Source organism: Fukomys damarensis, unplaced genomic scaffold, assembly GCF_012274545.1.
Source record: "Fukomys damarensis isolate Sample0158 unplaced genomic scaffold, DMR_v1.0_HiC HiC_scaffold_14, whole genome shotgun sequence".
NCBI classification, from domain to species: domain Eukaryota; kingdom Metazoa; phylum Chordata; class Mammalia; order Rodentia; family Bathyergidae; genus Fukomys; species Fukomys damarensis.
This window is the reverse complement of record NW_022900926.1, coordinates 31,330,719-31,357,853: the sequence shown is the minus strand read 5'-3', so window position 1 is coordinate 31,357,853 and position 27,135 is coordinate 31,330,719. Positions and strand designations below refer to the sequence as shown.

Sequence of the window (27,135 nt, the reverse complement as noted above, 5' to 3'; positions counted from 1 at the left end):
AAAGGCACAAAATTGACGTTGTGGTGTAATGATTAACAACACAAAATAAGCACTTATTTGTTCTAGGCACTGGCCATACAGGGAAATGGTCTCTGTATCTGAATGGACTCATTCTTGGAGTCATATCACAAACGTTTACAAAATAACAATGATGGCACAGACTGGAAAGGACATGGGAATTCTCAGGATCAAGAAAATACTGTGAGCCTAGCATTTCAAAAGCAGGAGGTTGTGGGATGTGAAAGAAAATTGGTCAGGAACTCAGAAGGGAGGAGGTAGCCGTCCCAGGCAGGAAAGGCAGCATCCTCAGGGTCCTAAGTGAGGACAGTCCTGCAGGTTTGTCAAGGAAATAGGAGCCGAGTTCTGAAGTGCAACCTCTCTAAATCCTTTGTGGGCACCAATTAGCTATAGAAATGGATCTTGGCTAATTTCATTTCACCTAATATGCTGGAAATTATTAAGACACTAAGTAGTGTTGGACTCTTCTCAAAATTAAGCAAGCTGGATGAACAGCTCACAAGGTAAGGGAACAATGTTGTGATGATTTGCCATTATGTATACCTACTGAATATCTTCCACTTACATATTGTGATAAGATCTTTCCTTTATAAAATTATAAAATTATTCATTATATGGCTATGTTTTCATTTTATGTAATGTACTCCTATTTGATACTACTGTTTGTCTACAAAGCCTTCTCATTACCTTTCCACTAACATTTCCGTTTCAAGTTTGCCTTTGGAAAGTTGTCTCCTACGTGAAGAGACAAAGAGAGAGGAAATAAACCCTTTGAGATTCTCTTTGCTCACTAAATTATCTGAAATCTGAAAACAACAGTTGGCAGAAAATAAGAGCTACACAAAGTGCAAAACTGGTCAAAACTTGCAAAAATTAATGGCAACTCATTCAAATATTGTTATAAGGATTTTCCTTTTCATAAGTCATTGCCCCAAAGGATAGGGTACGTAATCTTTAGTAACTTTAGAATACTAAAAGCCTGACGTGGGATCTCCTCCAAAGTATTGTGCAGAAAGATACTTAATATATCAATAAGGTATGACTAACAACACTGTACACTTATGAATCACTGGGAAACAAGTACAGTAAGTCAAGAGTAACGATAAATTTTCCACATTCAAAACCAGCTGGCAAACTTCAAATTAAACAATGTTTCTTTGCATGTTTATAGAAAACACCACCATTATCTACCTTGCAAAAAATAACAACTGTGAGACACATCATTGTGCTTCCTCTTAAAAATATTACGCCAGCTAGTGAAAGAGAAAGGAAGAGAATCCAGTGTGACTGCATCCAAAATACAATGTTAAGGTATAGGTGTCTTAATCTGAAATACTTTGGCAATAACCCCGGGGTTCTTCCTTTGCCCACAAAGGAAGTACGAGTTACGGGGTGCATCTATTTAGGTGTGAGTTAAACTCCCGGAGACAAAGAGTCAGTCATGTCCCAGTTTTCCCTCCTGATGAGTATTTCCAGGCTCAGAACTTGTCTTACCTGGTGGCACAGTTCTTCCCACTGCCTCTGCAGAAGCTCTATGCGTTCGTTGAGGATGGAAATGTCATCAGCACTGATGTAGGCAGCAAGGGAGCCCCTCAGCAACGTGAGCTCGGTCAAGTCGTCTGTCCACCTCCCAACTGCATTTTCTAATTCCTACATTCAAATAAAAAAAAAAAATCCAGATTCTCCATGCACATCCATTGTCATCAATTTCACAGGAGTCTTTGAAAGCCCCTCTTAATAAAATTCACTTTCCATCACACTCTATCTGAACACCCATCTTGGTATCTACTTCATTTGCTTCCCATCTAATCTGATAAGTGCCAAATTCTTCTAGCAAAATACTAGGGCTGCTTGCAGAATCTCCCTACAACTTGCTTATCATCACATTGATCTCACTGTCGTGGTTTTTCTTAAACTAAAATTTCATTACTGCAATGATCTTTACTTTAAGCCTATCTTTTCTTTTTGTTTGGAGTTACTAATTACAGTAATGAAATATTTTAAAGAAAAATCTAAATTTAACTTTCATTTTCAAATGCTGAGTTGTTACATTTGGTGATATATACATGTAATGGTGGAAATTTAGTACTATTAATATTAAATTTAAAATAATTGGCCACATATATTTTGTGCACAGAGATTTCAGTTACTGAAAAAATATTTTGTATGGAGACTGATTTAAGCAAAAAAAACTTGTAACAATATTTGAATGAAATGACATTAGTTTTTACAATGCTCTGACCAGTTTTGCAATTTGTGTAGCTCCTATTCTCTGCCAACTGTTGTTTTTAGATTCCAGCTAATTTAGTATATGAATAGAGAATTTCACAGGGTTTATTCTGTCTCCTTTTGTCTCTTCACACAGGAGACAAATTTCCAAAGGCAAAAGTAATTAAAGGCACTGTTTGAGGCTAACTTTGCAGGCAATTTAGGCAAACGAGGCTTTAGCCTGAATTTCCTAGGTAATTACTTTGTTTTGCTGATAAGGGTGGTTTGGAGAAGAGCGGCACAAACCTAGATGGAAATGCCTTCTTTTAATCTAAGAACTAAAAAACAGGGTAATTGGGAAGTATTCTGGGACATGAAAAATGAGGTCCCATGCTTACAGTTTCTGGCTGAAAGACTGAACTCTCCAGGTGGATTAAATATGCAATGTTTCTGTTTATAGTTTAGACATATTCAATCACTACACCAATGTAGAGAGTTTCTTATTATTTTACTAAATTCTTTCCCCCAGCTCAAACATCAGTTTTGTTGTATAGGATTCAAAAAGACATAAAAACTCTATTAACAGAAACCAGCTGGTTCAGACTGTTCACTAGGTAAGTGGGTATGGCTAAAATACAAACCTTAAATTCAGACAACACTGACAGTTGTTAACTCTGAAAAGTTATTAAACTTCTAGATGCTTCAGTCTTCTCATCTGCACAAGGAATATAAACGAAAGTCCTCGTGGGCTTGTATGAGTGCCATCCACTGAAATAACACTGGTACAGTTACTGGCACCAAGGAGGAGTCTGATAAATGCCCCTTCCTACTTACTAGAATTTTTTCTAATTTTTTTTTCTTCTAAATTGACAGTCATAGGCTAAAATCAATGTTTGAACCTTCATGACCTTCACATACTTCTTAATGTAATACCTCAAAATAAAATTTCACTCCCCACCCATGATACATTGTATGTCCCTTTTTATTTTTCCTAACTCTGTCTTTTCAAGTTTCAAAGAATATCTTTGAATTTTAGTATTGAAGGCAAAATTCTTTAGCTATACTTTTCACGATTTCTAGACTTATGCTAACAATGCATCTGTTTTAAATGCTTATAACTTCTTAGTCAAAGTGAAGCACAGAACTTCTGGTTAAAATCCAAGTAATTGAAGTATATATACAATTTTAACAAGAATTACCCTAGAGTAGTAACTTGCAAATGATTAGGGACTACAAAGACACATACAATATGAAAGAAACCATTTATAAAGGTACTTTCAATACAAGTGGTGTACGGCTCACCTGACTGCTGGTCAGGTCTCTACTTGGCTTCACAGGTGTGAACACAATAAATCCTACAGCTACTAAATCAATTTGGGCTTCCTGACTTCAGAATGCAGGGAGTGGTCAGTGTTAGCACTGATTTGCTTCCAACTATGCTTTGACGTATTGATTACAATCTTTAGGTAGCTAGAGTCCTGAGTAATTGAAGGATTTGGTGACTGTGAGATAGCTGAGATCAGCTATTTTTTTTTCTGCTATCTTTGCAGACAGAGCTGAAGAGCAGGGCATGTTCCTCTGAGGGCCACTATCTCTAGATTCTCCAGCCTGTCTGTCAATCCTTATTCTTCTTATTCTCTTCTGATAAAACAACTCCCAGTGTGTGTGCTTTTATCTCTCTTACTCAGTTTTAAATATCTTTTATGTTGCGTTTTACATTTTCATTTGCTTCCCCTGGGTGAGCCATAAACTATAGTTTTATGCTGCAATGAATCAGTAAAGCAAATTTCACCCAAAAGCTGTCTGCTCTAACGTACTCCTCTAGGACCCTGTCTACCGGTAGCCACAGGAGCTTGCTGGGTTACTCTTTCACAGGCACTGTCCCAGCAGAAGCTCATGGATGGATCATGAGGACGCCTCCACCCTGTCCCTTACCTTGCACCGAATTTGCTCTGCGTGGAGCTCCTCGTGGTGATCTGGTAGAGTCTGGGAAAGCTTCTTTTTGAAACTTTTTAGTTTCTCCAGAGAATCGGCTACTCCTTTCTCACATTTTTCCCAGTCCTATAATGGAAGAGAAAAAAAAATTGAATGAATTTATTTTTCTCTTTTCTTCTATCCTTCTTTCCTCCCTCCCTCCCTCCCTTCCTTCTCTTTAGCCTCTTTCCTTCCTTCCTTCCCTCCTTCCTTCCTTCCTTCCTTCCTTCCTTCCTTCCTTCCTTCCTTCCTTCCTTTTCTTTCTTTCATTGCCTTGCTTTGCCTTGCCTTCCTTCTTTTCCCTCCCTCCCTCCCTCCCTGCCTTCCTTTCGGCTAAAATGAAAAAAACAAACAGAAAAACACTTTTTAAAACGTGGGAATAAAACACTCTTTTTTATACCCAGAGAAAGAATTAAAGTTACACTGGTGAATATTAGGGTGTGTTCACGCCTGGGCAGCATGGTCAGGATGTAGGAAGAGGAGTTCAAATTGAACTCTGCTACTGTTCAACTGTGTGGCTTTAATAACCATATGACCCTCTACATCTCAATTTTCCTTATAAAAATGGAAACAATACCAACTCTGAAATTACTGGGTGATTGAAGTAAGCAGTGAGTGTCCAGGCACCAAACACAATGCCCATTAAATCCTGGCTACTTCAAAATGTTACTGGACCTCAAATCTATGAGCCCAGGTGGGTGTACCAGTTCAGTATTTTGCCTCTTCCCTAGCCTCACTCACCCACAGATACACTCAGTGTCTACATTTTCCACCCATGTTACAGGGACATGAAAAAAGAGAAGAATATAGACTCTCTTTCAGGATGAAAATATACATGAATATGTCAAAGGGACTAGAATGTAAAACTGTAACCCTGACTGTGATTCAACTAACCACACAAGCAGCATGAGCCAGTAGGTCTGAGTGATCACAAGAGGGGGAACACTCAGTGGTGACACCAGTGGCTTTGACCACCTTTGTCTTATCAGTGCTAAGGGTTAGTGAAGGGTTAAGTGTCTAACACAGAAAACTCATTCCCAAAAGAAGTGGAAACAGAGAGCAACTGTGCAATAAAAGAAATACATTCATCCAGTATGCACAGTGGTGATAAGTGCTCAGGGGAATGCAGCAGGATGAGCAGCAGGGAGTGACCGCCCCGGATATGGGGATCTGCACATGCTCAGGAGGAAGGAGCAGGCCTCCTGTGGTTCTGCTTGGAAAGGTGACATGGAACTGGTGACACTGGCTACCTTTGGGGAAGGGAGTAGAATGTGGATGGTAGGGTAAGGGAAATTTCATTTTTTACTCTCTATACCCCATTTATTACCTGAATCTACTCTCGTGATGGTGATGCCTTGTATTTGTTTTGAAATTAAAAAGAAAATGAAAGGGACCATGATGGAGATTGGCTCTGCAAAACTCTATAAATTAACTCAGATCTGGTATGTTGGTGGCACTGAAAATTAAGTTTAACTAACCAGGCCTCACTTTTTTCAGTACTGACTATTTCAGTACTGTCCATTCCTGGTCTCCAAGTCCTTGGTCATCTTCTGCACACGGTAAATTAAAATGTTGGTGGCACTGAAAATTAAGTTCAACTAACCAGGCCTCACTTTTTTTTAGTACTGCCTATTTCAGTACTGTCCATTCCTGGTCTCCAAGTCCTTGGTCATCTTCTGCACACGGTAAATTACTAAGCTCCAGAGAAAGGCAGCTGGCCTCACAGCTCGAATCACTGAGTAGCCCACAGTTTCAAATAGTGCTACATTTTCCTTTACAGAGTCTCAGTCTTAGTCTCAGACTTCCTGTTTGGAGTCTTCCTACCTACTCTACTGATGTCTTGTTTTTAGCACAGTAACCCACAACTTCTGTTATTACAGCCACCTTTTGTAAAATCTCTCTACTCAAAGTGGCTTTTGTTTTCTAACTGAACTGAGAATGTGGCCCTTAAATACCAATTTTCTTTAAACCTTTCACAGAATTTCCTAGAGTACATGATCACATCCCCCTTTCCTAATGAACAGAACCAAAGAAATAAACAAAAGCCCCCAATCCAAAAAGCAACATCTTTCTTCTGTTATTTTCAGATTTGTTCCCATTTCCCTTCAGTGTATAATATCTCTGTCTTCCCAAGCTACTTTTAGTTTGTCAACGCTCAGCATAGCGAGGATAGACGAAAAGATCCTTTTCCTGATTAAACTGTACAACATCTTCATTAAGTCAGCACATGCCCTGAAATCTACCAAGATGTAGTCAAGAGCTAACACAGATAAGATCTGCTACTTGTTTTTATGACAAAATTAAGAGATATTAATGAAGCAGGAGAACAAGATATGGAATTATGATGACTATTTTTGGCATGTGTACTCAGAGTATTAGGTTAAGAGCTAAAAATAGACAAAGATTATAGCTGTGGAGAAAGACAATAAAATGAGGCTGTATAAACATTAAAATTTAGATTCATACTTGCCTAGACAAACAAGATATTAAAAATAAAAATAAACTCTAACAAAAGAAGACTAGGGATTTCCTTTTCCAAAGATAACTCAGATTGTGAAGCTATAATCAAGTCTTTTTACTGCATGAATTATAAGGAAATAACTTCATGTCGTGGTCTGCAAACATCTATCAAAGTTGATGTTTTATACATGAACAGACAGAGAAACAAGACAAGCAAAGGCAGTGACTCAGACATCATGCCTTAATAAGTCTTTGGAATATCTCCAAAAATCACATCACAAAGAAAAATATATGATTAACATGTTTGCCACAAAGTGAGTTACAACATTTTATATCCTTTCCTGACAGCAAGAAGAACAAAAAAACCCAATAAGGCATATTATATTACTGGTGAGTTGTGCTGTGTGCAAATAATAGTGGTTGATAGATGCTTAGTGGCATTTTTGAGTGGTTCCTACCTGGAAGGTAATCCATTATTAAATTAAATTCAGTAGCATGAACCCAATGGATGTGTATACTTAAAGCCACAGAAAAAGCAAAATGTGTTTCATTAACTTTAGTTATGTATTACCTTTCATCCAAACAAGCGATAAACCATATTTAATAATCTCATGCAAGCATTGATTATGAATAAATAATGGCAACATGAAAAATGATAATTACTATCATTTATTTGGTTTTTAATATGTGTCAGTTACCCCACAATATATAAAGGAGGTGGAACTATATCTACTCTATAGACATTTAGGTAGGTTGCATTAATAAGGTTACATGGATTGTTTCATCTCTTTTTCATTTTTTGCAGCACTGGTCATTGCACCCAGGGCCTCATGCATGTTCAGCGAGCATTCTACCACTGCGCTACATCCCACTATGAGATTAAACTTGGACTTCTCTAAGCTTAGGGCTCATGTACTTTTTAAACTGCCCATTTAATTACGCATTGCGCGTGAGGGAGAAAGGATCCTTGTGCAAGGTGTGGATAAATCTAAATTTCCTTAAGCTTACAGAGTGCTCACTATGCAATCTGTATCCAACTAAGGCTTTTATGTAAGTTCTGAAAATTTTATTACACAGAAACCTGTTTGGATAAACGAAGACCAATAGAGTATCTTTTTAAATTGGATTTTCACTGCTATAAAATACAAGATATTAATCTCGAAACCATTTTAGAGTCTTAGGTTAAGGAGTGGAATTTACTCTTTGAATTTCTGTCTGGCTTTATAAAGTAATCACACGGCTAAGGCTTAGCACAGGCCATTAATCAGAATTCATAGCTTGGATCATCGTATTAGAGTTTAAATTACTTTGCTGGAGGATTTTCCTAGAAAATTAAGTGCTGAAAATTGGGAATCTTTGCCAGTCATGCAGGATAGGACAAGGTCCAATAAAACACAGAAGATCGAGATAGTACAGGGTATTACTCAATGATCTTGTATGATGTGATTTGCAGAAAAACAATGAAAGAAAATAGTACAACTCTTAAAAAGGCCCTGTTAACTGAACTTACTTTCAACAAGAAGGCCAGTTTTTTCTTTTGCTCCTCCAGATGCAGGCTGGCGGATTTCCACTTCTCTTGGATTTCAGTGAGTTCTGCCTGCAAGGTGGCCTCAGCTGCACCATCTGCCGAGAGCAGGAGCTGCTTGCTAGCCTCCACGGTCAGGATGTAGCTGCCTTGCTGCCGCAGGAACACCTTTTCTTTGAACTGAAAGGAACCCGTTTTTTCACTTTTTCACTTTTTCTCCAGCATTTCCCTTGTTAGTATTTTTAAACGACTCTACATGTTAGTGTGCATAGCATGTCCTCTTTCCTCCAGAAAGCATTTGCTGGGCTGAGACTTCACATGAATGAGGAGAGTACATCAGATAGACTCTTCCTTTCTGCTCTCAAGTTAAACACAGTCACATGCTGCAAAATGAAATCTGCTCTATGAAACAGATGCTCAGGAAATACAGAGGGACCTCTGACCCAGCATGGGGGGTCACAGAGATGCTTCCTCACAGTGGGAAAGTCTGGCTGAAAGTCACTTGAATGCAACCAGATCAAGAAGTGATGAGTGAGACCCCGGGGTGGAGAAGAGCACACCTTCCTACAGGGAGTGAGTGTGGGCTCATTCACTACACAAAGAGAATCATGAAGAATTCAGGAAACAGGACAGAGTGTCCAGCGGCTGGAATATGGGATGAATGCCAAAAATGAGGCAAGACCACATTTTGCGTGAAAAAAATTTTTTAATAGTAAAATTCATTGAGGTTGATGGGCAGAATATTCAACAGGGAAGTGACTTGTTGAGACTGGACTTTCAGGAAAAGCATACCGAAGAGGGTAGAAAAGGGAGTGCAAGAAAGGCACGTTTTGGGTATGTTAAAACAGATTAAGAAGGTACTGTCTATTCAGGGAGAAGTTATGAGTTTCTCACTTAAGGCATCTGCCACAGGGATGGAGTCTTGAAGCAGATTAGATATGGAGAGAGGCAAAGAAGAGGACAGCTCTCTAGTGACTCTGGGGTTCCTGGACCAACAGACAGGATAGCTGGTGATAATATTTCCTTGGACTGGGGACACAGAAAATGGAGCGTTTGGTACAGAGACAACAGGCTCTGTTAGGAATCCACAGGATTCCACACATCTGCAACACACATAGATACAAATCTAAAAGGTGGTCGGATACAGGAGTTGAACCTCAACAGGTGACTGTGACCAGAAATACCAATTTGCCTCTTCTCTGATGGTAGCAGGAAGTTGAGGTCATGTCTGTAGATGAGTTTTCCCGGAGAAGGTCGGAGGAGAAAGAACCAGAAAACAGCAACCTTCAAAGGAGGTGGAGCCCACAGAATATATGGGCAAGGACTGAGGAGAGTACTAGGAGGCATCTATTTCAGATGTGGGAGCCCCAATTCCCAGGCTGGTAAAAGTAAGGGTCTAGATGAGAAGGAACAAAGAGCTGGAGGACTAAGTCTTTTGCCTTCTCTGGAGGGCTTAAATTATGCATTTAAGCTGCTCATGAGTTTTATACATAATTAGCACTTTTTTTCCTTATCCATTCCCTTTCCATCCCACGTTGGGCACAAGGAGCTGCAGTGGGCCTTGGTGTGGGAAGTGATGGAGTCTTTGGAAGAGACTGGGGTGTGCTCCAGCCGCTCCATTCAATGCAGTCTTTTCAGTGCAATCACTTTTCATAGTTTGGTTGACACTGGATAACAATGTTTTTCCTAATTTCAGTGTCACTACAGAGTCCTTTGGAAGGACTGAAGCCAAGACGAAGGTTTCAGTGGAAATGCAGAAGAGGTGTGAGCAGAAGAGGTGTGTTTTCTTACCTGCACTTCATCGAAGAGGGTCCTCACTTGCTGCAATGGTACAGGGACACTTCCGAGACCACTCATGGGGGGATAGGACACTTCCTCCAGCCATTTACGAAGCTTTTCTGCCATCTCCCTGTAGCGCTGCCACTGGCGAATCTGGCTGTCAATGATCCCTCGCCTCTGCTGGGCCCTGCGAATCACTCCCTGCCACTGATTACTGAGGAGGGTCAATTTCAGGTTGAACTCATCCCTAAGGAAGATGTAATCACACGATAAAAGAACTGTCGTCTTGGACATAGTAACAGAATCAGCTTATGTGTAAATTTCTGATGACAATAAGCCCTGCTTGAGAAGTGGTCTAAGGCAGATGACTTCAAATATTATGCCAATATTGGGTCTATTGCAAGTAATTTTTCAAACTAAACGACCAATTATCTGCAGATGATGAGCACTTTCAGATGTCAGTGTAGGCTGGAAGCAAATCTCCAACAGGGTCAATGTTAATGGCCCTCTTCCTGAGTGCACAAGAGGTAGGGAGAGGGCCATGGGAAGAGCCCAAAGCCTGAGCTCATTGCAGTACATCTGTGACAGCACCTTGTATGTCTCACGACAGGAAAACATGCTGGGCAGAGCTTATTTATAAACTCTGTCTTCAGCTAGAATCAAAGGCACTTTGGATGGACAAAACCGTTATGGCTGTGAGAATTATAAGCCACTTAAGCCACATGATGTTATTTTTTAGGTATTTTAAAAAACTGTAATCTGTAAATGTTCTTGGTATTGCTGATAATCAATATCTCCAATGTTCTAGCACATTATTCCACATATTAATCTAACTTTTCCTTTCTACATTTTAGGCCAATTTAACTTTGCTTTCAGAAAAACGAAAATGATCCTAGTTATCTTGGTCTCTATAAAGGTCATTCATATATTTAAAGAGAGTTAATTTTAATTGAGTACTCCCAATTTTTGGCAAAAGAACCTTAGGATTCTTAAATATTTTCTTCCTACCTCTGTATTTTCTACCTTAAAAATATTTGTAGTAATTCATTTTTATTTATCATTTAAATTGTGGCTCACAACTGACTCATACACATTGTCCAGATGAGTTTGTAGCCTCCAGGTTTCTTTACATATTTGATTTTTAAAGTGAAAAAGTACTTGCCTTCTCTATTGTATTTGTTACTGTATTTGTTTGTATTCTTCAGATATATTTTTCTCTCTTGGGCGTAGGGTCAAACTGAATTGGATTTATTCTCGACATCTATGTTATTATCTTGGGCCACTGTGAACTTTGACTTTATAATCAGGTGTGCTTGTAAGTTCCAAAAACCTATTTATGATTCGACTCATACAAACAAAGCATATGTAGTGAAAGCTAACAATGCCAGTATTAAAAATAAAATGTACTTGTAAACCCTAGGAAAATTTCCTATGCTCTTTCATTTTAAAATTAGGTCACTAAGGTAACTATCTAGATTTTAATAAGTTCTGCTTAGGAAAGGAAAGTTTGATCTATCTATCTGTCTATCTATCTATCCATCTGTCCATCCATCTGTAGTAATTCCTTGGTACACAAATGCTTTTGTTTGTGAACAATTTGGTTCACAAACAGAAGTGTTCAGCAAAAGTATGCTGCCATTTGCAAACTCCACATTGGGTGATGAACACAACCATGCTATTTTCCCCTGAATCGTGGAAAAAATTTAGTTTGTGAACTGAGGAGGTACCACTGTAGAGTCCTAATGTGAATTGGCTTCATGATACTTCTTAAGAGTTATAAGCATCTGTAACTCAGAAACGCATAACTCCCAGGCTTGTGACTAGCCCAGAGCATGTTGCTTTTCACCTCACGTCATCATCCAAGATCTCTTCAATGCCTTTGTCTTCACAGTGTACAACTAGGCTGTGCTGATCTACCTGCCAATGTGAGCAACTACTAAAACACAACATCTCAGCACCGAAAGTGATGCTCTAAAAAACAAGACTCATAGACTAGCTTTTAGAATGCAAACGTATTTCTCATCTGAGCCCTCCTGTTGACAACAAGCTATAATCTGATTTTTCTTCTTTCTTTTTTTTCATGTGCAAATTTAAAAATTCTTTATTCTCAGGCCGAACTCTCTCATTTTCATTTTTTCCTCCTAAATGTTAGCATTTAAAATTTAACAGATGTTGGCTTATATAGGATTTTCAATTTTTATTTTACTTAATTACGTGTTTATAATATTGCTATAGAGTTGGCCAAAGGATGATAAAGCAAAAGATAAAAAAAAGATAAAAGTTAATTGCACTTGAATTGGTGTTATTTTGAAGGTCTTAAATTATCAGTGTAGCTCACATTTATGTTGGGCTTGCACAGAATAAAATAAACACAATATCACATTTTGTTGTTCCAACTTAACCATGAAAATCTTTCATGTACTTCCAAAGAAATATCCACTTAAAACTGAAATTACTTCCAAAACATTAAAAACAAAACTTTTAATAAAAATGATTTCTTTTCTTATTTTTTAAAAAAAGACAATAATCTTAATCACAACTGTTGGGCCTACATATGAGAAAGATGTACACATGAAATAAAATAAATAAAGTTAATTCCCCAAACAGCACCATGGAAAATAGATGATGTCAAGTAAATATTATTCTTAGGAGATGTAAATATTGTATGAAATTGCCAATTCACATGCTATAAAGCTGATTTTTACCTTTGAGTCTATTTGCTACATAAATAAAGAGCAAGAAGGATTTTAGGGTGAATGAAACCTGGCTTAAGGTCATAAATCATTTTCAAACAGGGAACAGAAGGAAGACGGTTAGTATAATTCCAGTGTTGACTACAAACCAGACACAGAAGCACAAAGCCTAATTCTGCTGCTATTTATTTAGGTGACCTTGGTCAAATCAGTTCACATTTGTAGGTTTCAGGTTTTTCATCCCTAAGTAGGAGAGATGGACTAGTGATATCTAGGCTCCTTTTAGGAACAAAATTTCTGTAATTGTACAAGAACATTAGAAACATCTGTTTATAAACCATTGATACAATTCATTCTGATCTATTCATTAATCCCAGTCCCTACAGAGGACTAGCGAAGGTTGGCTAGGTGATTTCCAATTACTGCATGTCCTTCATATCATATAATAGCAGTTCTCTAAAAAGATTCAATACACACTCATTTCAGAGTTTCAGACAAGCTTTTCTCCAATTACTGAGGCTCTGTGACAGTACAATTGCCTTAGGAAGATTGGATACATGCCCTCTAATCTACTCATTAAAAAGAAAATGACTAATTTACGGGAACCTTTCTTCATAATAATTTATCAAAGATCCTACCTGTCATCAACTTGACCTTGTTCTAGAAGATGCTGCCCATCAATAATGATTGAATGCAAAATCTGCTGACGACTGAACATCTCGGCTTGAAACAACTATAATTTCAAAGGAGAAGAATATGATTTATAGTTCCTAATTTTAGTGATCAATTCTCTGATGATTTTTCCAAATATTCTGGTTTTAGCCAGGCTATAAAAAGTATCTCCAGTTAAAATAGGGTATATGTGAAATCTTGCAGGGTAGTAATAATTTATCTTTAAATCAGCAATTAAGATAGACTTGAAGATAAAGTTTAGCTTTTGGTTTAATAAAACTAAATGACTAAAAGTAGACTTATGTTTCTCATATTTTTTCCGAAAAGCACCTACTAAAGTAAGTTAATGCACTCACTGTTTTTCAGTTTCATTAATAAAATTATTTCACTAATAAAAAACTCAATAGAAGAGTCTTTTGAAATTATTTCCATTATTTTTTCAAACAGCGTGTTGAAATATAATTCGGCACAATCACACATTTAAACGTCTAATTTAATGACATTTATTATATTTCAGATTTGTAGACACAACACTACAATTAATTATAGAACATTTTAATCCCCTCAAAAAGAAACTTTACTCATCAGCCATTATTCCCCATTTCCTCCCAACTTCTAGCTCTAAGTGACATGTAAGCTACTTCATGTTTCTGTGGATTGCTCACTGTGGATCCTTTGTATAAAAGAGATCATGTAATATGTGGTCATTTGTGACCAGTTTTTTCATTTGACATAATGTTTGAAAATTTTATCTATGCTGTAATGTGCATCAGTAACTTATTCTTTTGTATTGCTCATATGGCACATTTTATTTTTCTGGTTGATGGATATTTGGGTTTCTTCCATTTTTTGTCTGTAACGAATGATGTCACTGTGAACACAATACTTATACAAGTTTTTGGGTGGATACGTTCTCATTTCTCTTGAGCAAATATCTAGAAGTAGAATTACTGGACATTTAGAGTAACTCTCTGTTTAACATTTGGAGGAACTGTCAAACTGTTTCTAAAGTAGCTTCACCACTTTACATTCTCATCAGCAACATAGGTGGGTTCCAGTATCCTACACCCCACCATCGCTATCTTTCTCATGGTAGCAATCCTAGTGTGTGTGAAGCGATATGTCATTGTTGTTTTGACCCCCGTCTTTTATCTTGTCATTTGTTAATTCAGCAAAACTAGATTTAAGAAATATCTTATATATATTTAAATTCTGTATTGTTGAAATTTGAGCAAAATGCTCTAAGACTAATTTCATTCTTAAGTTTTGATTTTTTGCCCCTTAGTCTAAGATAAATCTTACACCTCCATGTGCATTTTATAAGCATGTAGAGCAACCTAACCATGCTAATATATAGCAAAATAGAGACAAAGTGTTGGCAAATTAATTCAGTTTTTGTAGATTATGCTCTCGGTGTTTCCTGAGAAATAATTATAATATAGTTTGATAAAGAGGTACACTTGGAGACCTGATAGCTTGATTTCTGGGTATAGAATTTGTATTTGCCTTTTTGTGTGTGTGTGTGTGTGATATTGGGATTGAATCTAGAGCCTTTACACTGAGATGTATCCCCAGACAATTTTTTTAAGTTTTGAGACAAGGTCTCATTAAGTCACCAACTTCCCCAAGCTGACCTTGAACTTGCAGTCCTTGTGCTTTGACCTCCCAGTGTTGTGATTATGGGCATATTTCACCATGCCTGGCTAAAAATTCATATATGTTTTTTTAAAGAACAGATAATTTTATTTATCAAAGACTTCTGATTGGAGCACCATTTCTGAAACAGTTAGCCTTGGCAATATTAAAGTACTTTATAATGCAATTCAAAAATTGTCTAGCTTCCTGCATTCCTTCTACTTTTCCTTCTTACCCAAGCCCTGCCAGTAAATAGCTTTAAATGACAATTCTGGGACTATACATACTTTGCCAAGTGTTGATGCCTGACACATGCCTATATAAGAAAAATAAATAAAGATGCAATTGGGAACTGTGCACATTTTTGTAATCAAGATACTAAAACCTCAAGCTTAAGAAAGTTGAAACTATATATTCATTCGAGCAGAAAAGGTACAGAATTTTGTTTTGCCCACGTGGCATTTTATAGCACCTTGTAAAGGCCTGCAACATTTTTGTTAACCCCCAAAGCTACAGGCACAACTTACCTCATGTGCTCTCTGCTGTTCCAAAAGTTGCTGATAATTGCCTGAAATCTCTACAGCTAACTTTTGCTCCGTTTGCACCAGGAATTCCATCCAAGTCTCACATTTTTCCAAGAAAGTCTGATGTTGTAGCAAAAATGACTGCAACTTACTGACAGAATGAAGGACAAGGGATAATAATTATTTTGCTTCTTTGCTTATACCTCTAACATATAAAACTAGATTAAATATCCTCTGCCTACAATTCTAGTGGAATCACCACAAAGCTTTCAGGTGAGGCATGGTAGGTGGCAAAGTTAAAAGAAGAAAAATGGAAAAAAGTGAAAGTTTAAAATATTACATTTTAAGTGATTCAAATTATGCATGTTCCTTGAACATTCATACCCAAACTTTTTTCTAAATATGAGAAGGTACATTACGATTTATGTTTTCCATTTCTAGTTCAACCTTTTTTTTAGTGTTATTGAAAAGACAGAATTTACAAATCCATGCAGATAATGAAATTGTACTCTATTGATACAATGCTATGTTTGAATGTGTCCCCTCTAAAATTCAGGTGTTGAAACTTAATGGCCAATGTCCTACAGTTAAAGTGGAGCTTATAAGAGGTGATTAGGGCTAGTACACTTTTGCACCCCTCTCACCCCACCTACTCGCAAGGATGAGGCAGAAAGATGGCAAGCTTGAGGATAGCATGGGCAACTTAGCAAGACATTGTCTCAATATAAAATCTTGTGAAAGGGCGAGGTATATCAATTGCTGATAGGATGCTTGCCAACCATGCCCCAGTTCAGTCTGCAACACTGCAGGAAAAAAAAAAATGTAAAGAAATAAAAACAGAAAGAAAAGAAAGGAAAGAAAGGAAAGAAAGAAGGAAAGAAAGAAAGAAAGAAAGAAAAAAAGAAAGAAAGAAAGAAAGAAAGAAAGAAAGAAAGAAAGGAAATAAAGCCATGAGAGTTTTCCTTTCATAAATGGATCTAAGGCCCTTATGAAAAAGTTTTCATGTAGCCTCCAAATCTCTGGGCTTTGGCCTTCTTCCATAAGGGGATGTGGTGGCCCCTCCCCTCAAGGTTGCATCAGGAAGGAGCCATCTTAGAAGCAGAGAGTAGCACTCACCAGACAGTCAATCCTGCCACTCTTAATCTTGGGCTTCCCAGACTCCAAAATCATGAGAATATAAGCTTCTTTTCTTTGTGAACCACTGAGTCTGTGATGTTTTGTTATAGCAGCAGAAAACAAATTAAGATAATTGGAGTGCGCAAAACACCTCTTGCTTACCTGAATCTTTCTGTAGTCTGAGAAGAGATAAGAGACCAGAGACGGTTTAGATTTTGCATCCTTTTGATTTCCTTGTCATTCAGGGGCAACCTATATCCCAGCTCATTGAGATGGTCTAGATCTGGAGCCATGCTGCTGAATTTTAACATCTGTCCCTGCAGACAAGATTGAAGACCAAGTTTATGGGCACCATGGTTGGAAAAGGCAGAGCTTTTTAAAATGTGCACAGTGCATTTTTGATTTCAGGAAAGAGCCAGTCTTTGGCTTGATGTGTGCTTTGAGGTCACTTGCAGTCTCTAGAGGTACAACTAGAGAAAAGCTGTCTCCTTCCGGTTTGCATTGCTGTGGACAGAAATGCTACACAGATGCTCATTATCTGTTGCTGGATATCCATAGTTTACATGTGTCATCTTACTCACATGATTTATTTACTCATATGTAATTCTCAAATGAATTGATAAGGAATAAAAATTGTGCTGATGAATGAAACATTCTTAGTCTATATTTAGTTTTTTCATGTTAATGTGCTACTTTACTATTCAATACTAATAATAGATACGATAGGATTGCTAACATTTATTGAATTCTTATCACTAATTAAAAATCATCATAACAACTCACAATAAATCTTGTGGAAAAGCTTATATGTTCATCAACAGATGAATAGAGTAAAGAAAATGTGGTATAAATATACAATGGAGTACTATTGACACATGAAGTATAAAGCAAGACATCGTTTCAGTTTTGATCAGTCCTGAAGTTTACTTGTGGAAATTCTGCCATCTAATAGTTACCCCTTTTAATTCAGTGATCAAGTGGGTTGTTTTGTTTTGTGATACAGAGATTTGAATCATGACCCAGCTCTTTTGAAATTCTTTATTGTGAGACAGCATCTCATTAAGTTGCTAAATTGTCCAAGCTGAGCTTGCACTTGTAATCATCACAAAACAAAACAACCCACTTGGTCACTGAATTAAAAGGGGTAACTACCAGATGGCAGGATTTTCACAAGTAAACTTCAGGACTGAACAAAACTGATATGACCTTGTGCTTTTCCTCCTGCACACAGAGAAGTGAGACACTACTCCGTTCATGGAAAGCACACTAGGAATCACCTACTCATGAAAGGAAGGGAATAGAAACATGTCATGAGAAGCCAGATGCTGAACAATCATCAGAAGCTTTAAGAGACTGACACTAAACAAAAACCAGGAGTTTATTCTTTTGGGAAGAGAAGGTGTTGCTAGAGATAAGAATTCAGAAAGGAGAAGAAAGGACACCGACTGGGAAGCAATGTGTTGCTGAGGGGCTGGAGGGACAGATGGACAGCAATGACAGAGGACATCACTGGGGAAGGTCAAAGAAGGTTATACTGGACTTGCTGGGCTCCACTGGTTTTTGTCCTGACAACAATAGGAACTCACAGGATTTTAACCAGGCAAATAATAGGATAAATTTTGCGTATCTGTGATATTCATTTTTTTATGTTACTGCATGTTTAAAATTGTTAGTAATTAAGTAAAACCTTTAATTTTTCTTTTAAAAATTATTAATATTGCTAATTGACAAATCAAGATTATATACAGTTATGGCATACACTGTGCTTTGTTTGTTTGTTTCTTTGTGGTATTGGAGATTGAACCCAGGACTCTCGCTGAATTATATTCTGAACCCTTCCTAAAATTGTTTCTTCTGAGATGAGGTCTAAGTTGCCCAGGGTGGGGATGGATTTATGAACCTCCTGCCTCATCCTCTCAGAATGACAAGATTACAGGCTGCATCCCAATGAGCTCAGTGATGTTCTGCAATATGTAAAATGCTTAAATCAAAGTAATTAAATAAAACTTTAAAGAAACAACTCATCCTGACAGCCAGGTGAGAGACAGGTGGGACACAGGATGGATGTAAGATCTGCCTAAGGCTGTGTTGACCAGGGAGATGGAGTAGGGTGAACCAGGAGGATGATGTTGGAGACAGGTGCGAGGCAAGAAGCTATTAAGGAGGTGATGGCCTGGGCAGTAGGTGGGACAGGAAGTGGAAAGGAGGAGTGGGGTGGTTTCTAGGGTTGGTCCTGGTAGGTCTTCCGCCGTGGCTGGGCTATCATTGACCAATCGCTGTCAACACTAAGAACACTACTCCCAGGGAACAGGAGGACAGAGATGGTGACAGTTTCCCTGGGAATTTTAAAAAAGTCAGTCTATAGAAATTCTGAGTTTTCCTGAAGATTTTGAGGGCAGAAGCTAGATTGGGCACAAAGACATGAACACTCTTACCTTAAGTTCTTCCATCCTTTCCTGGATGGTGGAGAGGTCAGATGAGTGGGTGGGGTCTTGCCCTTGTAGGATCTCCTCGGCTTCCACAATCCAGGCATCCAGAGATTCCAAACTCTTGGCAAAAGTTTCATAGTCAACAACTCCAGCCTTTAAACATACCCACAAAGGAAAAAAAAAATCAGTGTTTTAGTGAAATAAAGCAATATTTTAATGAATTCTAGTGAAATGGCAAATGGATATTGAAATCACTTTCCATATTCTTGTATCAAACTGCCATTCCCAAGATAAGCTATTTCTAAAATAATAAGGCCACAATGATATAAAATTTCTCTTCATTTATGTAATTTTTCTAAGTAGTAGAATTATTTCTATACACCACTTGTCAACAACCAACATTATTACTGAAATACATCATGGATTACATCTGAAAAAATTCAGATTTTTGCAAAAACTTAAATAAACATTAGTATTAATGGTATTTAGTGTTAATTGGACATACCATGAGGCAGGCATGGTTTGGGGGCTTGTCTCCCAGACAGATTTTAAAATCACATTGTAGAGAACAATGCAAAATCCCACCCAACTGCTGTTCCCTGTGGAGCTCCCAAATTTGCTTTGGTCTTGGAGGAGGCACTGTCTTACTAATGAAAACCCCATGTCTTGCATTATGCCCCATTGTTATGAAGCATCCACTTTATAACCCACACTGAACATGAACTCTGCACCTGCAACACTGTCTGTTGTTTGCACAGAGCTTGCTCCAGGGTCCACAGGTGTTGGCTCAGGGACAGCTGATCGGACTGAATGACCTGGGCTGCGGAAGCATCCACTTGCTGCTTGAGTTGTTCTCCTAGCTCGCGGAGGATGAAAAGAGAGTCTCTGGTGGTCCCCAGTTCTCTGAGGAGGTCCTGTAGGAGGTGAAAATATGTGCATTGTGGAACCATCTGTGAAGTGTGCTGCTCAATATGATGATATTGAAAGCACAGTTCTATATTTTATGTTTTTCTACTCATTTTTATTTACCATGCCTTAATTTGCCCATGGCATCTTCTATATGTGTGGTTTTATTACTGTGTTTCCAATAACCCTCCTATGTTCGAGCAGTGTAAAACCCAGGGATAGTTCAGGTAAGCAGGGGTGACAGGTAACAGTGGTCTGTATCTCTGTTCTTTCCTTGGCATCTCCTGCTGCCACCTTTTGTGAAACGTTTTTTACATGCTCAAAATCACAAGCCCATGGAAAGCCCGTTCTTGTTTTGTAGCCACTACTAAGAGAGGACATGTGACTGCTGGCCCAGGGCCTGCTACACTCACACAGTAACTATGGGATAAACTATATAGAACACACACACACACACACACACACACACATTTTACTATCTTTATTGTAAGTATCCATCTTTTGTGTTAAAGTTATTACTCAGGTTGAAGATCCTAGGATACAATAAACTTTTATTTACATAGTTTTTATAACTTGCCTCATCCTAATAAACTGAGTTGAGAAAGTTTATGAGATGATTTTTGTAATAAGTTCATTAAAATAAGGATGAATAAGGATAAACAGTAAGAGCCATGTAATGGAAGAAACAAGAGAAGGGCCTTTCTTGAAAACCTTAAGTAGCTTACTGGCAGCTACAGTGAAAAAGATAATTATTTAAAAGCTATTAAAAAGAAGTATACCAATAAATCAAGACAAAAAGACTACTTTCTACCACCAAATTCTTAGACAAAACCATTGTAGATGTTTACAGAGGAGATAACAACCTTAAGTGTATGATAACTTTACCAGTCGATTTCTTCCAGATATAATTTGATATACTTCATGAAGTCATTTCTTCTATTGACCATCTCAATAAAAACAGATAACCTAAGTCTTTCTCATGGATCATATTCCACTAGGAAAAGTAAGAAAAATAAAATAATGGGAGGGGAACTCGTACATCTTCAATATGTCTAACTGTGTTTTGCAATCCTACAAGGCTTTAAAATATATACAAGGCAATAATTTTCAGGTAACTGTCACCAAGTGAGACATACCCAAACTGACACACATCAGTTCTAGCTCTGCTAAATTTGCAAAGTCAGAGCACAGCGCACTGGAGAAACAGGGTAGTTCTTGTACTTACATTGCAATCTTGAACCCACGTAGCAACCTCGTCATCAGCGATGTCCTTGTTAGCCCCTGCCTTCAACAGCTCATTGGTGCGCTCCTCCTGCTGCTGAACCGCAGAGCTGCACTGACTGGAGTAGTCCTTGTATCGCTGCCAAAGCTGAAGGAGGGCCTTGCTCCAGTGCAGCTGCTCTGAAATCTCTTCCAGCAAGTTATTCCATCTGAGAAGAAGAGCCAACGCGCGTAGGCAGATGACTGTCTCACCAAATGCTGTTACTGACTATTTTACTTTTCACGACCAAGGTTCATGTGAACATGAAAATGCTGCAGGGATGACTCCTTTCTATTTCATGCAATAAAAAGTAACATGTTCCACATATATGTATTTTTTTTTTTTTAATCTAACTTGGGTCCTTGCACTTGTGAGACAGACGGTAGAACCACTGAGCTAAATCCCTGGCCCTCCCTTACTTGTATTTTAAAGGTACATAATAGAGATGTGAGCAGTCTTTGGGCATGTAGTAGTTCTAATTAGTCCTCAATAGCTTCACTATGCGTGGCTATATTCACTTGATGAAAATCAAAGCATTATTAAAATAGCACCTGAAGAGCTCAAATTCAAAATGTCAGAAGATGTTTGTATTACATTTACAATAATATTAGGATATGAGTAATGTGTAAAGTTAGCCGTATGCATACCTCATGTTGACTTCTTTCAGTGCAGTGGTGAGAGTTTCTGTCACAGGTGGGTGACACTCTTTTAATAGTTCGTTGGTGACAACGCCAAATTTCTCTAAGCTCCTTTCCTGTTTTTCTAAATCATCGTGAAGATTCTGTCCAAAGAAAAAGTCTCACAGATGACATGAGGGCATCTAAATCTAATAAGCAGTTTCACAGAATGTACCAAGTTATATACATGCAGGCTTTTGCTCTATTGCTGTATAAGCTTTATTTAGATAGTTTCCTTTCCCCTTTTTATGTTTTTTTTTTTTTTATGGCTGTGGTAGATGTTTTGACATTGAACGTTTGTATAGTGGCACCTGGGATTCTGGTAGAAATGACCACAGCAGGTACCCTTCTCCTGTACCTACCTGGTCGGAAGCTATGGTCTTGGCATAAGTAGTGTCTTTCATACTGTGGTTCCCATTGATGCTCAAAACCAAATACCAGGACTCTGTTGACACATGTATAGTAGTTCTTCCAAAACTTCCTGATAACCGAGTAAGCTATGTAAGTCATAGCTTTTCTGAGCACCATTTCTGAGTTCTACCTTTAGGTGTTCTTGTCAAAAAATGTAAAAAATTAATTGTATTTTTAATTGACAATGATAATTGTATATATTCATGGAGCACAATGTGATATATGGATACATGTTTACACTGTGGGGTGACTAAGTTAACATATGATCACTCTGCGTACTTTTTTAGAATTGTCTAAAAAAAGGTGAACTCACAGAAAATGGGAACAGAGTGGTGATTACCCAGAGGCTAGGAAAGGCGAGGGGAGATGCTCATGGTTTCAGCTGCACAGGAGAAATAAACTATGGTGATCTACTGTACAGAACGTGACTATAACTAAGGATGATGCACTGTACATTTTAAAATTGCTTGGAGAAAAGTGTCTGCACTAGGGAGGCTTGGTGGAATCTTCCACCAGAGACCAGGAAGGAATTACAAGATGATTTTTTCTGGGAAATGTTGCCAAAATGATAGACTGAGTTCTTAATAGAACTCTCCAGGCAAACGGGGCTGCAAAATCTAGTGCTATTTAGCATCGATGTCTGATTGCCTTTAAATCAAAATGTTCAAGGGAAGGGCACTAAATCCTTTCGTAACTCTTGCAGGTGTTAAACACAGACTATATTAAATTGAAAAAGACTTCCAACATCCTCAAAGTAACAAAGCGTGGTTTTAAATTTATCATGCTCAAAATAGTTTGATTCCTGGTATCCACAACAACTATTTAAAGTTGAAAGAATTTAGATTTACACAGTTCGTCCTTGTTCCCTCCACCCCATCCCAAAAGACACATTCCCTTCAGAACCATTGCACAGGAGGTTGGCAATACATCAGCTCTGAGAGCCAAGTCAGGGAAGTGAGCTACAAGAACCAGGGGCACATGCCGGGCTCCTGGGCATCTTGTCTCTCGGGGGCTGGTCCTGCCCTGCCCAGCACCTGCATTATTAATCAAGAAGAAAGAGCAGTGATAAGTGAGTGCCTTCCAGTGCTCAGGTTTGCAGGGGAGTGAGGGCGACAGTGATTTGAGGAAAGAGTCCTGGGACAGGCACTTGTGCCATAGCTAAGGGCAAGAGCAGCAGTAAATTCTAGAGCCAATGAGAATGGAGGTACAGGAAAGCAAGCAGTGAGCGCTAGGAAAGAGGAATGGTGAACACACTAGACAGTCTGCTGCTATTACACTGAAGGGAAAAAAATAAGTTAATGCTTTAAATATTTACCACTCTTGCTATTTTTCTCTTTGTTTTCTTTTTAATCCCTTAGAAAGTGTTTGGAAAGGCAGGATAAAAAGAGAAAGGGAAGACACAAAAAGTAGTGATGATGGGTGAAGGAAGTTGATTTGGCATAAAATGATTTTATTAAACACACTGACACGGACTCCCCTTACATAAGAGGAAGTTTACTATCCCTTAGCCTTAGAGCAACACATCTAGAATTTGGTGCCCACAGGCAAATTTGATTATGTCACAGTAAAGCAGGTAAAATTTACAGGTTTAAAAAATATTAAATGTAAACAACATATTGGCAAACTTGGCTAGTCATTAGATTTTATCAATTAAAAATAATGTTGGGGATGCTTTAAATTCATGTCTTACCTGAAGATTGTCTACCTGCACCTGCACAGCTTCTAAAGAGCCAGTGAGCAGTCGGAATCGGGACAGGGAGTATCTGGCCTCCATGAGGTGACTATTCATTTCATCAAAGGCCATTTTGTGATGGCCCCATAGGTCGAGCACCGACTTCAGCAGTATCTTCAGTTGCCCAGCCTTTGGCAAAGGAGGAACACTTATTGTAATTATGTAATATTTAAAATAATTGAACATACACTCAGTTGATGGAAAATATTAGCATCTAAAAACAAGGTTTCAGGTATTACTTAAAAAACTCAAAAGATATGGGAAAGGTAAAAATGCAGAAACTTTGAAATTTTTGCTTTCTAAACTGTTGAACACAGTCTAAATATAAATGCTTAAACGGTGATTAATAAATATATGTATTTTTTTTTGGTACCGGGGATCAATATACATATTTTAAAGTGAGAGGAAGTAACTGTATCATGCAAGGACATTTAGGAAATATATTAAGTGAGTGTTTTCAATATATTAACTCATTGAATCAATAGCAATCTTATGAGATGGGGAAACTGAGGTACCGAGAGACAATGAAGACTATCTAAAAATCATACTGTTAGAAAATAAGAAATCTATGCTTAGATCCAGGTAGTCTGGTCCCAAGAAATGACATCTGTATATAGGTACACACACATATGCGTGTGCAAACATACTCACTCACTCGAATGAATATCTTAAGACAAAACATTTAAAGCCATGGTGTTTAAATCAAAACATTTTTTTATTTTGGCCCCTACGACTTTATAAGATGTCTACCTGGACTTCCTGAATGTCAGCACTGATCTAAATCAAACCCTCTGAATAAAGAGTAAGTATGGCCGATAAAGGAAAGAGATCATGTGAATTCATTTGCATCTGCTTTCTCTGCTTCTCTTCTTGCATGAAGGGAAACTGTTGCAACCAATCAAAGTACTATCTGATGGACCACAGGACAAAGGAGGCACTGTGTCAGCTGTGAGGCAATGCCCACGGTGCAGCCAGGTGCCAGGCCTGTCCTAGGCAGCCCTGAAACAGACAGGAAGGCAAGTAAAACAGAGCAACAGGAATTTAAATAGTCTGTTTCCGCTTTATACTAGTTTGTTTTCTCAGGAGGCTATATTTGCATGAAAAAACCAGTTATTTTATACTTTCATAGTAAATTGTTTCCAAACATTTGCAATAATTACAAAAATTAACATAGTAAAACAGATTTCAAGCCAGGTTCAAGATAAGATAAAGACAGTAGAAAGCTGAGTCTGGAGACCAGTGGGAAATGTCTACCAGCTGAGTTCCTCAGAGTCTGGTTCTATAGAGTTCAGGAGAAAAATCAAGGCTGGAGGGACACTGCGAATCACCCATGCCTACACGGTGTCAAAAGGGATGGGAATGAGTGAGTAATACTTACCATAATGTTTCTCAGAGGAAGCACCAGAAGCTAGATTTTTCTTTTGAAAAAGTGGTTAATGGAATGGACTTCATAGTACGAAGAGGTGATACACGGATTTGGTAGTTAATTGCAAAGTCACTTTAAGGAAACTAAAACCCAGAGATTGATTGGACAAGAGCTAGCAAGCAGTCAGCAACATTACCATGTGGTCTAAATTGGCCCAGGCCTGGTTGAGCCCCCTCAGCGTGCTCGTGACAGTGCCAGACACTTCTTCTTTCTTGTTCTGAATCAAAGCAAGCCCATTCTGCTCAATTGCCTCTACTTCTTTCTCTTTGGCTTTAATCAAATCTTCAAGGTCCTGAAAGATTTAAAAAATAATCATTTAAAATGACTTTTATTATGGAACCCTGGTGGGGGTACCCTGAAATTGTGCTATCATAGTTTTGGGCACAAAAAATCTGTTGCGAATCCAAAAGATTACCATTCTTAAAAAAGGAAAACAGGGTCTCCACAACCATATTTCTTCCTACACTTAAATAAAAGAAATATTAAAAATGCGTCTTCTTCTAATCTACTAGGGAACTGACATAACTTGAAAGACATAAAATCTGATTGTCTACTAGAAAAGGAAATAGCCTCATGTATTTTTTAAAGAAAAACATTACCAGGAAAAATGTCATAAATGGCAAAATGATTTTTAAAGTCATTATCATTTGGTATTTAAAAAGTTGTACTCCTTACCCTCTCAGAAGAAATGTGATAGGATGGTGTTCAGAATAAGGTTCAGAAATATTTCTGCTGCTATTGAGCTGTGTAGCCTTGTGTAAGCGAATAATGTCCAGTGCACCCCAGTTTCTTCACATGGGACACCGGAAGGCTGGCAAAGAGTATCCATTACAGTATCTTTCCTTTCTTTCTAAAACACTATGATTACATGTGATTCTGAAAGACTCGAGGATTTTTTTTTCATGAATCAAATCTTCATTTTCTTCTGGATGTACATTTATAACTATCGGATGAAATGTTCAAGAAGGCAAGATAAAATGAGGAAAAGATCTCCCATATCCTACTCATATTCCAACATATATTTTAAGGCCATTTGAAAATTTGAAGTTCCGTAAAGCAGGCCGAGACAGATTCTAACATTTAATAGATTAATGTGGGGAAGATCAAGTGATCCAAGCTTTCTGAGGTCACAGAGCAAGTGAAGGTCAAAGCAGGTATAAAACCTCAGAATTCTGAACCTCCTGACTTCCAGCCCAATGCTGGAGGTCAGTTGCTGGAACCTAAACTGTGCAGAGGAATAAATCCCATACTGAGTGTTAAAATTAGCCAAGTATTAAGACACAGTTACATTCCCATATTCAGATGTATACTTGTAGAAGTAAAAATACATTTGAAGGCCCTAGAGGTTAGAAGGGAGAAAAATCTCAAAATACTCTAAGTTTGGATAGAGTCTCAATTATGTAAACATGATTTTCATCCCTTCTCATGATTCATATATGTGGTAATAATATTGGGATTTGGTAGCCAGTCATATGGTGTTAGCGATAAGCCTAGTATTTGCTATAGTAATTACAAACTGTATGCCTTTTACTCCTATTGCTTCCTGTTTCTGTTGTGGTTCAACTTTTTCATCTCTCTCTCTCTACTTCACTGGGACAATAAAATATTTTCTGCTTACTTAAAGATATATAATTAGGTAAGTGTATATTCAGTAGCTTTTAATACGTCAAAATATAAGATATTATGTAT

General features: G+C 37.9%; 1 protein-coding gene across 1 annotated transcript in view; it reads right to left on the bottom strand.

The window, feature by feature from the left end:
* The window catches only part of LOC104865393 (nesprin-1), a 176,103-nt gene that overhangs the window by 60,343 nt on the left and 88,625 nt on the right, over window positions 1-27,135 (bottom strand). Inside the window, exons 40-52 of the mRNA XM_033763163.1 lie at window positions 25,583-25,738; window positions 23,979-24,149; window positions 21,848-21,981; window positions 21,165-21,369; window positions 19,765-19,947; window positions 19,040-19,186; window positions 16,767-16,921; window positions 15,492-15,639; window positions 13,296-13,390; window positions 9,977-10,211; window positions 8,171-8,365; window positions 4,162-4,287; window positions 1,513-1,668 (exon numbers count right to left, since the gene is read on the bottom strand). Coding sequence (XP_033619054.1) covers window positions 1,513-1,668; window positions 4,162-4,287; window positions 8,171-8,365; window positions 9,977-10,211; window positions 13,296-13,390; window positions 15,492-15,639; window positions 16,767-16,921; window positions 19,040-19,186; window positions 19,765-19,947; window positions 21,165-21,369; window positions 21,848-21,981; window positions 23,979-24,149; window positions 25,583-25,738 — 2,106 coding nt within the window. The remainder of the gene's footprint in view (window positions 1-1,512; window positions 1,669-4,161; window positions 4,288-8,170; window positions 8,366-9,976; window positions 10,212-13,295; window positions 13,391-15,491; window positions 15,640-16,766; window positions 16,922-19,039; window positions 19,187-19,764; window positions 19,948-21,164; window positions 21,370-21,847; window positions 21,982-23,978; window positions 24,150-25,582; window positions 25,739-27,135) is intronic.